The sequence below is a fragment of the Bufo gargarizans genome, chromosome 4 (assembly GCF_014858855.1).
Source record: "Bufo gargarizans isolate SCDJY-AF-19 chromosome 4, ASM1485885v1, whole genome shotgun sequence".
Classification (NCBI taxonomy): Eukaryota; Metazoa; Chordata; class Amphibia; order Anura; family Bufonidae; genus Bufo; species Bufo gargarizans.
The window spans coordinates 247,764,208-247,779,739 of record NC_058083.1 but is presented as its reverse complement, the minus strand read 5'-3'; the positions used below and the strand labels follow the sequence as shown (position 1 = coordinate 247,779,739).

The 15,532-nt window shown below is 42.7% G+C and overlaps 1 protein-coding gene across 4 annotated transcripts in view; it reads right to left on the bottom strand.

The window, feature by feature from the left end:
• Positions 1–15,532, bottom strand: part of SENP6 (SUMO specific peptidase 6) — an 84,793-nt gene that overhangs the window by 28,334 nt on the left and 40,927 nt on the right. For all 4 annotated transcript variants that reach the window (XM_044289048.1, XM_044289050.1, XM_044289049.1 and 1 more), the window contains 5 exons: positions 11,453–11,679; positions 11,136–11,312; positions 9,939–9,972; positions 1,878–2,069; positions 379–596 (listed from right to left, as the gene is read on the bottom strand). In XM_044289048.1, the coding sequence (XP_044144983.1) occupies positions 379–596; positions 1,878–2,069; positions 9,939–9,972; positions 11,136–11,312; positions 11,453–11,679 (848 nt within the window). The remainder of the gene's footprint in view (positions 1–378; positions 597–1,877; positions 2,070–9,938; positions 9,973–11,135; positions 11,313–11,452; positions 11,680–15,532) is intronic.

Below are 15,532 nucleotides of genomic sequence, written 5' to 3'. Positions count from 1 at the left end.
GTGCCCCATTAAGAATGAATGGGTCCGCACCCGTTCCGGATATTGAGGACGTGTGAATGGACACTAAGTGGTGATCGGTTTTCCATTGTTGAGCCGTTTCAGGCTACGTCGTGGGGACACTTTCCACAATTCTACTACTCTCAATAGTTTTTTTATTCACTCTTCTTTCTTTGGATTTCACTCCAATATTTTTAAATGAGAAATGCCTAACCACAAGAAATCCCTGCTTGCAAAATGTAAATTTTATGGCAAATTTTTGAGAGAGATTTTTGCTTCTTTTTCACTGAAAGGTGCCCGATGACTTGTCTAACATCTACCCCTGAATATTCCAGGCACAAAGACCAGCACTTGTAGATGTGTATAATAGAAAACACTCACGCTTCTAGTTACGTGGTCCTTGGGAGTCGAAGAGGATTCGTGAACATTATTGGTAAAGGCAACTAGTCGTCGATTAGCTTCATCAAACACAATTTTGGATAAAAAGTTTGGAATCGCAAGTTTTTTTCCAACTTCAGATAGAATCTTTTCAAAGCAAGCACTTTCATGTACAAGCAGGGGCCTTTCAAAAATTAACACGATGTGCTGTTCTTCTATATCTAGGACAGAAATGGAAGCACATAATCATGGATGAACCCTACTGTTAGGAATATCTTCTGATAACAGAGGTATGGGGTCATTAGTCTTTGCAGGTACACAGCACCGACGAGCAGTAAAGGGATTTCACAAACCCCAGACTCTTGTGGATCTGTTTTATAGATTATTACTGCATCCCCCATGAAATAATTCTAGAGAGTCTTTGCTCCTAATTCTGCACTGTGCCAATCCTCTGCTATTTCTCCAGAAAACGTATACATGAATTGCCAACTGAGCATTACCATTACCCTTGTGAAAGTGGTGCATCCCTATGCATTTTAAAACTGTCAGCACTGATTGGACAGTTTCACTGTGTAGGAACATTCCCTCAACTAACAGCACCAATACATACATTTCTAGGAGGAATAACAGAGGAATGGCACATCACAGTGCTATGAGAAGAGATTCTCCTGAATGGCTTTTTTATGGGAAACCCAACTTCTTACTACATTAGAAATGTCAGGAAAGCTGATTGCTCCTGTTTACGGTGCTACACAAGCTACAGAACGCAAATGTGTTGATGGGCTCCAAGAAAATTTCCCAGCAGCTTACCTGTTCTAAGTGAAGATAAATAACTTATTTTATCACATATAGCGCAATGGCAAGATATACAAGATGGTGTTCCCCTTTAAGAATGTACATAATACTCCCCAGTAATACAATGACCAAGCGAGTCACCATAGGAATCTCCAGATGCAAGTGTGACGTCTATGAGAGCCTATGGACATGGCCCAAGCTCTAGTCCTCCTCCCGGAGTTCTGTGAGCAGCTTGCAGCAGACGCGGAGCAGTCTGCTACACCTGGAGAAGTAGATTTTACATTTATTACCCATGATGTGTGACGCTTTTTATTTTTATTCGAGCTTGAATAGGAGCCTGCAGATCTTTCATCTATCGTGTGCATGTTGCTATACACTTTGACCACTAGGTGGCACCATAATACAAAAGTAAACGTCATCTGGATCCTTCACTAGATCCTTTGTAACAGTATGTAAATGGGAAATATACTTCATTTCTTATCATCTATAAAATTAATAACATGTTATAGTGGGGGACATAGGGGACTAGTTTGGAATCATGTTACCTGAGAGTCTATTTTTCCATTCATAATGTAAACTATTACAGTAATGTGCCAGCATGCACTGTAGTCTCAAACATAGAAAAAACAAAGGGGGGTTTCAAGAGCCCCTTCCAGTAAACCCTGCCTTAAAACACGTTAGAAGAAATAATCTATAAAGAGACTTACTTGAAGCCTTGCAGTCATACCATCTGAGTCCACTTTGTCTGCTCATATTAAACTGTAGCCGCAGCTTCTGACAGAAAGATGGCGTACTTTGAAAAAAGACAACGGGAAGCTTTCTTGCACAGCACCACTCACACTTTGTAAGATCCGATGTTTTCAGTAATAATTCTTCAGAGCCACCTTCTACATCTGGTGCTATGGACAAGAAATATACCATGTTCACTAGCTGTATTAGAAATAATTACACAAAAAAAGGCCTCACCCACAGACATGGAACAACTGACCACAGCCAAAGAAAATTAATTAGCAAATACATCTCTCTCTCTATGCTACACAGTTATTAACCCTATACTACATGTGCAAGCCTCATTTCTTCTGACAGAAAGTGGACCAGAATATCTGTCATCAATAATCTGTGTGTTGCCATCTTAAAAGGGGTTCTCAGGGAATTAAGAAAATGAAAATACTTAAAGGGGTTGTCCAGGTTCAGAGCTGAACCTGGACATACCTCCATTTTCACCCAGGCAGCCCCCCTGACATGAGCATCGGAGCAGTTCATGCTCCGATGCTCTCCTTTGCCCTGTGCTAAATTGCGCAGGGCAAAGGCATTTTTCTGAGTTCCGGTGACGTACCGGGGCTCTCTATGGTGCTGACAGGAAGCCCGGTGACGTCACCGGCACTGATGGGCGGGATTTGGCTCTGCCCTAGCCAGTAAAACGGCTAGGGCAGCGCTAAAGCCCGCCCCTCAGAGCCGGTGACGTCACCGAACACACCGCTGGGCGGAAGTTACCGCCCGGCAGTGTGTTATTGAAAACACAAGAGCCTGTGCCCTGCGCGATCTAGCGCAGGGCACGGGAGCGCATCGGAGCATGAGCTGCTCCGATGCTACGCTCAAAGGGGCTGCCGGGGTGAAAATAAGGGTATGTCTGGGTTCAGCTCTGAACCCGGACAACCCCTTTAAAAATAACTTTATTCTAAATATTTCACAAATAACTTTATTTAGTTATAATGGCTTGTTTTGTTTAGGGAGTAATCATTAGGAGAAATAAAATGGGCGCCTTTCTATTAGTGCACACAGAACCTGTCCTAATCACACAGCAGGACTGGCTACTTCACAACACTGAGGTAAAGAGCTGCCTCATCCTCCTCCTGCTACTTGTCAGGGATTATGATCCTGAATACAGTTTAATATGCTCTCCAGCTTAAAGGGGTAGTCTAATCATTGACAATGGGGGCATATCGCTAGGATATGCGATATGCCCCCATTGTTTTATAGGTGCGCGTCCCACCGCCGGGACCCGCATCTATATCGAGAACGAAGCCCCGCAAGTGAAGGAGGTCACACTGCGTGTGGGCAGCCGCCCTCCATTCATTTTCTATGGGGCAAGCAAAAATATCCGAGCTCTGGCTCAGCTATTTCCGTCAGCCCCATAGAAATGAATGGTAGCGGGGCTTGGTGGTGGCCGGACCGGAGTCCTCCAGACACCACCTTACGGGGCTCCGTTCTCTATATAGGTGCGGGTCCCAACGGGGGTATATCCTAGCGAATTGCCCCCATTGTCTAGGATGAGACAACCCCTTTAATCTTTGTAGGAATGGAGTTCATGAGGAGACATGAAGAACGGAGAGGACGAACAGGACAGACTATGGTAATGTGGGGCTGTGATAATGGAGACTGCTGCTCCTTAGTCACATCACCACCTCCTCTCTGTACTTCATGTCTCCTCATGAACACCATTCCTACAGAGAGTCATCTGAAGATCTTATCTGTATTCAGCATCATAATTCCTGACAAGTAGCAGGAGGAGGACGAGGCAGCTCTTTACCTCAGTGTTGTGAAGTAACTTGTCCTGTGTGATTAGGACAGGTTTTGTGTGTACTAATAGTAGGGTAGCCATTGTATTTCTCCTAATGACTGCTCCCTAGACAAAACTAATGAAAGGTATATGAAAATATATTTATAATAAAGTTATATTTGAGTATTTTCATTTTCTTAGTTCCTGGAAAACCCCTTTAACTTACCTATGTTAACCGCTTTATTACCAGAGTGTTTAACCCCTTCCTTACCAGGACAATTTTTCAGTTTTACCAATGGGCCTATCTAACTGCAAATAACTATTTTATCTGAGCCAAACTACATGTACTTGATATTTTTTTACAGGAGACACTGGACCTTTCTTTTTCTGCCATTAGATGACAGATATAACTCAATAAAATATTGAGGAAAAAAACTAGAAAATTGTGAAATAAATTTCTATTTTCCTGTTACAAAAATTTCAAGACAAAACATTTCTGTCCCATTATCGTATGTTTGCACTGTAAAAAAAAAATTGATGTTCCTTAATTATGTAATTTATCTACAGGCTGGGCTCACAGCAAGACTTCAAAGACCTGAGTGCATTTTGGCAGCCTATTTTTCTATTGCTGGTTCTATGGCACCATACTGCCAGAACAGATGTCTTAAAGTACCAAAACATTAAAAACTCAGTGACTTTTTATTTTATTTTTTTAACGTTGACTCATTATTCATTTTGGGAAAATGGACATATTATATATTTTTCATGGAAAAACAATTACCAGTGAGTGTAATCCTAAATTTACCTTATGCCCATGACAGCACCCTTGTGAGAAGACTAGAATAGTAACTAGCTTAGGATGGGGGGGGGGGGGGCGACCACTGCCTGCAAGACCTTCCTGCTGAAAGATAATTGGTCCTTAGAGTCTAAATCTAACCTATTGTGAGGGGAAAAAAAAATTACATGGAGAGTTCCAGGAATTTGTTCTAGAGATGCATCAGCCCTCTCTGCCCCAGAAGTAAAATGGGTCCGGTTTAGAGAGCACCAAATACCAAAGGGGAGTTTCCCCCGCTGAGAAATAGGCTAAAGCAATAGCCCCCACTATCCTTCTGGATACAGTTTTAGAAGAAACTTTATTACCTTTGTTTTTTCCACCAAACTGTACAAAAAGTCTAGAGGATTTCCTCCATTGACTTTCAGATATTCAGACAGGCATCTTAATGTCTAAACCAGGCATCCTCAAACTGCGGCCGTCCAGCTGTTGCAAAACTACAACTCCCAGCAAGCCCGAACAGCCTACAGGTATCAGCCTACAGCAGGGCATTGTGGGAGTTGTAGTTTTACAACAGCTGGAGGGCCGCAGTTTGAGGATGCCTGGTCTAAACAATGGAGCCTCCTCTCTTTCTCGTTCTTTGGGGATTGACACAAGGATGGAAGAACAATGTCTTGGGTCCTATAATACAGGGAGACCACTTTAGGTAGAAAAGAAGGATTTGGTTTAATGAGCACTCTGTCCTCCAGGATGTTAGTATAAGGAGGAGAGTCTGAAAAGGCAGAAATCTCACCTACACTCCTGGCAGAGGTGATAGCCCCTAGAAAAGCAGTTTTTAAAGACAAAGTTTTAATAGAAAAATCCTACAGAGGTTCGAAAGGAGGCTCCATCATTCTAGACAAAACTAGATTAAGATCCCATGGGGGAATGGAAGATCTGATCACAGGCTTAATCCTACTAACCGCTTTAAAGAACCTCCTAATCCACGGATGATTGGCAATAGGGAAATAAAAAAAAAGCACTAAGGGCAGAAACTTGAACTTTAATGGTTCTAATTAAGGCTCTTATCAAGGCTCTTTTGTAAAAAATCTGGACATAGGAGGAGAACTCAAGGCATCTCCCGGGACTTTAGAAAAGTTTAAAAAGGTCTTCCATACGCTGAGGTAAATAGTAGAGGTTACTTCTTTCCTACATGATAAAAGGGTAGATATAACTTCTTTAGATAGACCCATACGCTCTAGGGTTTCCCCTTTAAATACCAGACTGTTAGATAAAGGTTTCTCACTTCTGGATGGAAGACAGGACCCTGAAACAACAGATCCTGCCTGTCAGGAAGAATCCAGGGATCTGCAAGAGATAGCTTCCTTAACCAAGTGAACCATGTTCTCCTTAGCCATAAAGGGGCGATTAGACTGAGCCTCGTCTGTTCCTGCCTCATCTTCTGTAATACCCTCAGAAGAAGTCTTAGAGGAGGAAAGGCATACAGAATCTGATCCAGCAATGGAAGGGAGAAGGCGTCTATCAATGACGTAAAATCTTTCGGATTTAAGGAAAAGAATAGGTTGCATTTTTTGTTCTGTCTGGTTGCAAAAAGGTCTACTTGAGGTTGGCCCCACAGCTGAACTATCTGAAGACTTCTTTGTTTCAACACCATGCTCCCTGATCCAAATGGTTTCTGCTTAGATAATCCGCCACCTTGTTTTCTGTTCCCTTTAAGTGTACTGCCTTGATGAAAGGAACATAAGGAATGATTCGAGAAAAAATGTCTGCGGCTAAGGACATAAGATTTTCTGACCCTGTCCCTCCTTGCCCGTTTAGGTAGGATACCACCGTGGCGCTGTCTGAGATTTTTACTCCCTTTCCTTGTATTTTGGGTAGGAATTCTCTTAACCCCAACAGAGCCGCTCTCATCTCCCTTAGATTCTGGGAATCCTGACTCTCTGTTGAACTCCACCCCCAACCCCCCCCCACTGACAATAGGCCCCCCACCCAGTCGGACTGGCATCCGTGGTGATGGTTATTTGCTCCTGTAGATCCCAAGGGAGGCCCTGAGTACGATTTGAAGGTTCCAGCCATCAGGTTAAGGACTATCACCGGAGAGGTGAGAGGACGTGGGGCATCCAACGGGGACAAGGATCCCTGCCACTCTTTTAGAATCTTGAAGCATCCTGGAGTGAAACAGTGCCCAACTGACAGCAGGTATCGTGGAGGTCATTCTGCCTAATACTGCCATCGATTTTATGAGGCTACCAGGGACCGCACATCTTCTCTTATTTGGGATATCTTGACCTAAGAGAGGATGCAACGTAGCTTCACAGAATCCAGAATCAGTCCTAGAAACACATTTTTGGGAAGGGGTCAGGTTTGACTTTTCCAAGTTTTTCTGCCACCCTAGCTTTGCTAGAATTTCTACTACTTCTAGAAGACGAGAGGTTAGAAGGTCTTCGGATTCTGCCACCACTAGAAGAGCGTCCAAATAAGGAATAAACAGAATGTCTCTTTCCCTTATGTGGGCCATAACCTCTGCCATCAGTTTCGTAAAGCGCCTGGGGGCCTGAGATATTCCAAACAGAAGTGCTCTGTATTGTAAATGATGAACTTGGCCTTCAATACACACCGCCACTCTGAGATATTTTTTTAAAATCTGCATGAATTGGGATGTGATAATAGGCATCCTTTCAGACTATTGTAGCTATGACACAGTCTTCGGATTCCATTCAGAATTTTTTGCATTTTAGGTACTAATTTAAGTCTCTCAGGTTTATAATCATTCTGAATGATCCATCTGGCTTGGGTACGAGAAAAAGGGATGAATAAAAACCCCTCTCCTCTGATTTGTAATTTTTAATCTTTCTGCGGGGGAGAGAAACGAAACCCGTCTTTTATAATACCAATAATCCAAGGGCTTGCCGAGATTTTTTCCCAAGCCCGAGAAAAGAGAGGAAGTCCTCCCCCCACGGGACAGTAACAGTCATTGTTGACCAGCCTTGGGTCCTGAAGTGGACCGGGTATTAAAGAGGAATCCCTTATCCTTCCTACCTCTGTTTTCTTTCCAATTATTCAGCTTTTTGTCTGTTCTATTGAAAAGGTTTCTGTGAAAAAACTGTTGTCTTTTAGGGGGTCTGGAAACAGGAAAGCCTTTTTTGTTGTCAGAGGCCTTTTCTAAAAGGTCGTCCAAAACCGACCCAAAAAGGAAATCTCCTTGGCAGGGAATAGAGCAAAGCTTATTTTTTGAACCCGTGTCACCAGACCACCCCTTAAGCCAAATGGCCCTCCTAGCAGAATTAGATAGAGCTGCTGACCTGGCATCTTAATTCATCCGCAGAAGCATCCGAAATGAAGTCCACTGCTTTAAAGATGGTAGGAAACACCCCTAGCAACTGGTCTCTGCAGGTTTTATTCTGGATATGGAATTCTAACTCTTGTAGCCATAACTTTAAAGACCGGCAGTAGAGGTAGTGGCAATATTTGGTTTAAATGCCTGAGTAGAGGCCTCCCATACTTTAAGGTATACTTCTGCCCGTCTATCCATCGGATCTTTCAAGGCACCGATGTCCGCAAAAGGCAAAGCAGACCTTTCAGAAATCTTGGCGATTGGGGTGTCCAATTTAGGCAGGAGGACTCGCCCTCATCAAAAGCATATTTTCTTTAATCATTTCTAGGGATAAAAAACTTCTTGTCAGGTTTTTTCCACTCTTTCCGATTTAAATATTTTATATTTTCGCTTAACGGAAAAACTCGATCTTTTGTGCCCCAGGTCACCAAACATTATATCTTGAATAGATTTCTGTTCCCTAGATTCACCTTCACAGCGGCTCTAATAGCCTTGAGCAGAGAATCCGTATCCTCAGGGGAAAATAAAGGTCTACCCGTGGTTTCTTTATCTGATGAAGAGTTTGAATCTTCTAGGATTTCTCCTTAAACAAAAAACATGGAGCTCATAGGATACCCATAAAAATATATCTTTAATAGCGTATCAATAAAATTACAAACATATTACCGTTAAAAAAATAAATAAAATGAAGGTGACAGAGAAAAGACACCATCCCAGCTTTACACAGACAGCATAAATTAATACAATAACAGCCACTAATCTAAATCGTAGGACAATATCACGATGGGTCAGCAATGTCAGGATCATAGAACAGTAATTACAGTCTCCCAGAACCAACTGCAGCCCTGTGCAAATAAGCCCTATCAAAGTAAGAGCATAATCGCATATGCAAAAAACATGAAGCCAACTCCCCTAAACAAGCGAGACTGAGAGCCAGGATGGCGCTACCCCGACACGCGTTTCCACGTGCCTTCGTCCGGGGGTTACCTGTTGGCTAAGATCAAGTGTAGTATCTGTTCCTTTAAGTCCGATGAGCTCGCACCCGGGCTGTAAACTCCTGTCCATACAGGGCATATCTGAGGGTTGCAGTGTGGCATGGAGGAGAGCAATGAACCACACAGCATTCCTAGTGTCTACGGCTTGGGTTTAAAGGTACCCTTGCTAGGTGACGAAGGGCTCTGCTGGATCGAAGCCCGAGGTGCAGAAGTGCCCCAGGAGAGTTGACCCTGGGGTGCCTTAACTCACTGAGTGACGGCACATTTGCACGCACTTCACTTTCACACAATTTGAGCACACTCGCCTCTCTTTGCTCGGCTTCGGCCTTGAATAGAGGAGGAAATTTTAATGGCGCACATTCACTTTATTACATTTTTTATGTTCACTGTGTGTTCACTTTCCACGTTTGTGTGTATACTAGGATTTCTTGGGTTACGGCGCCCTTTGGGTACCCCCCTAATGTCTAGGTGGGGTGTGTGTGGCCATCTCCGTTCCGCACCGCCCTGCAAAACCCCTTGGGCTCTCCCTTCGGGGTCTGCCTCCTACAGACACTAAGCTAAAACTGATTAGCTCAGTGTATGCAGGATGGGTATAGCTGAGAGAAGGAGCTAACACTTTTTTGCTTCGTGTCGCCTCCTAGTGGCAGCAGCTATACCCACGGTGTCTTGTGTCCTCCAATGATACAAGTGAGTAAAAATGGTTTTTACATATGAAAACTCCATTCCTACAGAGATTTAGCTGAAGATCTTATTAGCTGTATTCAGGATCATAATCCCTGACAAGCAGAGCAGAGAGGAGGTTGAGGCAGCTCTTTACCTCAGTGTTCTGAAGCAAATTGTCCTCCTGTATGGACAGGTTCTGTGTGTACTAATAGGACGGCGGACATTTTATTTCTCCTAATGATTGCTCCCTAGACAAAATGAGCCATTATAACTAATGAAAGGTATTTGGGAATATATGTAGAATAAAGTAATATTTAAGTATTTTTATTTTCTTAATTCCCAGAGAAACCCCTTTAATGAAAATTCTAATTCAAGTTCTAATTAGAAAGGTATAAAATTGTCACTTATTGTCACCTCCAGTAGAAGGTCGCAAATACAATCTCTCTAAATTAACCGTTAAACTACATGTCAGAATAAATTTAACAAATGTAGAGGATTACTTACCTTCAAGTTGTATCTTTATGAAGTCTACACAAAACTGCAAAAAATAAATAAAAAACAAAAACATTTTTTTTTATAGGATTACAGGATTCAATAAGAACACCCATTACACATCAACCGAAAAATACCAAGTAGTCTAATACCTAGACACATTTGGGGTTATTTATCAAAACTGGTATAAAGGAAAACTGGCTTAGTCGCCCATAGTAGCCAATCAGATTCAACTTTTCATTTTCTAAAGGAGCTCTGAAAAACGAAATGGGATGCAATTGGTTGCTATGGGCCCTTTACATCAGTTTTGATAAATCTCCCCCACTGGCTCCTGAGATTTGTCAAGCACCGTTGTAACTAATATTACTTATCTTCATCTTGGAGTCTATTAGCTTTTGTAGGTGTAGCAAGGCTATACTTTATAACTGTAACAAGAAAGGCGGCATGCAGAACTGAGAGGAAACTGAGAATGGGTTACAGTTGTCAGACAACCTCCTAGACATTAAAGGGGTATTCTGGTTGTTAAGTTATCCCCTATCTACAGAATAGGGGATAACCTTTAGATTTAGACTGCTGGGACCCCCACCAATCACAAGAATGGATCCCCTGAAATGAACGTAGTGGCAGGTCGGGCATGTGAACTCCAGTTACCATTTATTAATGGGAGTTCCAGAAATACCTGAGCGCTATACTCTGCTGTCTCCAGAACTCCCATAGAGATGAAGGGAGGGGCAGTACTCATGCTCCACCTGCCACTACATTCATTTCGGAGGCTCCAAGGAGTACGGGGTAACCGATCTCATGATCAGTGGGGGTCTCAGTGGTAGGACCCCACTGATCTAATAGTTATCCCCAATCCTGTGATAACCAGAATACCCATTTAATGCACATCCGGGCAAGTTGAACAAGCATGTAAAAAGGGCTGACCCATGATTAAATACCACATTAGTCTGCCGGACTGTGCCAGCCCTGGACTAGGCACAGCACAAGCTCGGGGTTGTACTGACTTATCTCCTGTGGGTGGCTAGCTTACACAGAGGATATGGTACAATGGTCAGCCCTAACCACTGGAGAATGCGTTACACAGAAAAATTACATATGAATGCGGAAAAACAAGACTACTTTACTGCACTGCACATCCACATATTTTAGAATTATTTTTTTGGGACATAAAAATGACTGGCAAATGTCTCCTCATCTTACACTCACCACGACAGGCTCGGTTATCGCGCGGTAAAGGGTCCCTATACGTATATTCCGACACACGAGGATCATGCTTTCACAAGGTTTTACAGGACACTGCAGCACGCTGGGCGATTCACTAGGCAGCGGCAACTGGGAAACTCGACGCCGCTTTACCGGAGTCACAGCAACAGTATTGCCAAACTGGGAATGAAATGGAGAATTAGAACTGACTAGTACACAACCAAGATGAGCATCCCATTGAAAGCGCTTAGAGAGCATCAATTCTGGACTCATCTGTGGGAGTCAAACAAGACTACAAAACATGTCAAATGTTACGCTACCTCATCCTTCATTCTTGCTTTCCTTGGGATGGCGACAGGCAGGTCAGGCTCAGCTGGACTACTATATTTGCTATCTACTAAACTATTTTCTCTCAGAGCTGCTTCTACTTTCTCAGACGATGGAACAGGAGAGGAACAAGCTGAATCTGCAGGCCGAGGAGAGATGCTCTCTACCCTGCTGGTGCTTCCAGTGCTAATATTATCTTCATCGTCACTAGACAGGATAACTGTTGGGGAAAAGTTTACAGTTAAAAAATACAGAATGAGAAAAAAAAAAACTATTTTAAAAGTAACAAAATAAATGGGATCCCATCCAAAAATCACCTCAATGAAAACAGTAGGAAAAACAAATTCGAAGCCACTTAGCAGACAGTGTGCTCCAGGAAAACGGTTAGAGGAGCTTCAACATAGAAAAAACATCTGCCTTCTTCCAACAAGGATAAAAGGGACATTGCGAGACCAAACGCAGCATGTACTATTTGAGTATTAAAAGGGCTTTTTTGCATAATGGAAATTGATCATCTATTCGCAAAACTACTGGGACTTCACTAGATCATGGGTTCTGGGCCCCTCCATTAGTTCTAAAGCACAACCCCAATGAGCAGGAGAGGAGAAGAAGCGGGTGAGCGTGTGCCCTGCTGATCCTTTTAGTGTCTCTGGGTCTGAAAGAAACAGTCAGGTACAGCACCCTGAAAGGAGGGTGCAAGCTGTGCAGTAAGAAGGACCGGGGAGTGGGGCTTTGAACCCCTGGTTTTGTGATCAGTGGGATCTCCGGACATGCCAGTTTTAGTAAATACTTGTACTCCCTAGAAAAACTCTGGACCATCTTCTTGTTTTCTTTTAAAGAAGTCAGTAAGGTACCAATCCTTCATTATTCCTCCTGAAAATGTAAGAATAAATTCCCAATGGCTGTAACTCTTCCTGCTGTCATTAGGCTATGTCCTCACACTGTCAGCACTGATTGGGCAGTGTCGGAGGATGTTGTGTGAATAGTACGCTGTATCACCAGTATACAGTAATTCTTTCTGCTCTCTAATTCCACTAGACTTAGGGCCCATTCAGACGGCCTTAGTGCTTTGTGGATCCGCAATATACGGATCCGCACACGGCCACCACAAGAAAAAAATGCCTATTCTTGTCCGAATAGGACATGTTCTATCTTTTCTGCGGAGCCACGGTATGGAATAACGGATGCGGACAGCACACGGTGTGCTGTCCGCATCTTTTGAGGGCCCATAGAAATGAATGGATCCGCAGACCTTCCACAAAATTGCAGAAAGGGTGTGGATCCGTTCATACGGCCATGTGAATGGGCCCTTACTGAAATAGTTTTCCACATTTAAGGCAGACACCACCAGCAGTGATCGGGATTGGTGATGCCAACTCAGTTATTTAACCCCTCAGATGTCACTGTCTATAGCGACTGCGGCATCTGTGGGATCAGACCATGGGGGGGCTCCTTTTGTCCTCTGACCATCAGAAAATGCCCCCACTATTAAAATATACAAAAATATTAAAAATGAATAGGCGTGTTTTCTGGTGGTGCGAAATGTAGATTTCATTGGCATTTTTTGGGGGGGGGGTTCATGGGATTCATGGGACTTCATTATATTTAGGGCGGCTGGGGTGAATAGGAAAAAACAATTCTGTACTTTTTGTTGATGGGGTGGTTTAAATAATGTTAGCTTTATTATACAGGCTCTGGAAAAAAAAGTGTGGTGTTTACCACTTTAAAAAAAATAATTATATATATATATATATATATATATATATAAGGAAAAATCGGACAGCACTCCAGACGGTTTCTTCGGTAAAGCAAGTGAATTTAATCACCCATGTGGTGGCAGCAAAAAAGCAACGTTTCGGCTCTACATGAGCCTTTCTCAAGCAATGACAAAAAGTGCAGAGCAAACATATATAAGTGGACCAATTAAATCAATTATACAATTGTGTAATCAATACTTGATAAATAACAGTACAAAAAGTTATAAATAGTGTTACAGAATGAACATCATGGCAATCATTATTAAAGTGACAAGTGCTAGCAGTGTATAAAGTGCATGATATAGCTGGCAATCATATGTTACAGTCTAAAAACCATAGGTATTGACAGCTGTTCATGATTAGTCCATAATTATTCATGTAACATTAATTGTGCACAGGGGTGTGTTAATGAACAAATACCTAGAAAAGTGATGTAGCCCACGTATACTAACACGCCGTTCAGCGCGTCTCCTCTGTGTCAGTGCGCATGTCCCGGTCGCATATGTTGCGTCGGAGCGGCACCATATCAGCTGGAGATGTCGCTCTGGAGTGGCGTCACAAGCGCATAGCAGTACCTTACATCGCGTCATGTGTTCCGCCGCTAGGGTGAGGGAGCGCATGCGCAGTGCCATCATATTGTCTCTAGCCACCATGTTACTTCAGGGAATGTGGCCAGTATCTCTCTTAATTACTATATTTAATGCTGGCCATACGCAGGGTTACATAGTTGGTCATAGTGGATATTTTCCACCTATAAGCAGCCAAGGGAGGGTCCCCACTTTTCCAAGATCCGGAACCAACCTCTATGTATGACCGCGATGCTGACAGCACGTTAATGCGATCAGCACCATCGGTCACAAACTTGCTGCACCGCGTGACCTAGAGGGTTCTCCTCTAATGATAACCCAGGGCAAAAACAGTTGACATTAGGGCAATCAGCACTCTATTTGCGCATTACAACTTGTTCCTTTTATTATGCAATCGGGACAACCGCACCACTCCACAGGGACAAAATTATAAGCTTGTACAAACAAACAGATACTTAGTGGGCTCTTCATCCACCTTCTAGGTTGATCATTATTCCTTCGTGTCTTCCGAAATTCCAGTGCATCTGAAATGATATACAGTATTAGTGATACAAGTGACTCCCAAAATGTTATAATAACCTTGTTTTACACATTTCTATTATATTTTTATTATTGGTTTTTATGAAATTTACATTTTTTATAGAATATTTTTGTCAATGAACATGTCCTCAGCAGGAGGAAATATTTGTGTACATCTCTGGCAGCACATAAGAGGGCACCCTTCCCACCTCAAACTCCCCCTCCATACCTGTAATCGATATTCAGGCCATTAGGTTGTAAACTATTTAGCGTTCGAATCCAAAACAATTCTCTCTTTTTAAGTAACGAAATACGGTCACCGCCCCTACGAGACATTGGTACTTGATCAATGATCCAGCATCTCAAGTCCTTTTCATTGTGTTTTTTAAGTGAAAAATGCCTAGGCACCGGAAGATCAGTACGACCCTTCCTAATGGTAAACCTATGGTTGTTGAGTCTAGTTTTTAAATCAGTGGAGGTTTCACCTACATACAATGTATGGCACACGGACACAACATTCCAAAGTGAAGAAGTAACCGTTATTAATCTGTCTTCGAAAATTTTAACCCCTGCACAATTAATCGTTCTGTCAAAAGGTCTATCCTTCTGCCCCAACTCACAGGTAAATTGGCTCGACTTGGAGTCTGATTTAAATAATTTTTTTCGTTCTTTGAAACTTAAGGTTTGGTTCCATGGAACTAGTGGGGAACAGATGAAAAAGGAAAGTGAGTTTTCATGTCATATGTTTAATTTGTATAATCAGAGTTCTTTTACTCCATTGCTTAATGAACCTGCTATTGATGCCTACGCCTCGGCTGTCAAATCTGAGATTGAGACGCTGAGGCTGCTCCCGCGATCTGAGAGCTTCAGATTCCCGAATCTTACCACAGCGGAGGCTTACGCATTAACTGAATTAAAAAGGGACAAAGAGCTAACAGTAAAACCCGCTGATAAAGGTGGCGCGGTCGTAGTAATGGATACGGCGAAATATATCCAAGAGATCTTAAGGCAATTAGGTGACACTAAGGTATACAGTATGGTATCCCATGATCCTAAATTTCAGATTGTACGATTAATTGAACAATGTGTCTCTGATGCCTTGACTGCAGGTATTATAGATCAGAAACTGTCTGAATATTTGATTGTTCCTCACCCTATCACTCCGGTAATATATGTTTTGCCTAAGGTCCACAAAACAATGGTGGACCCA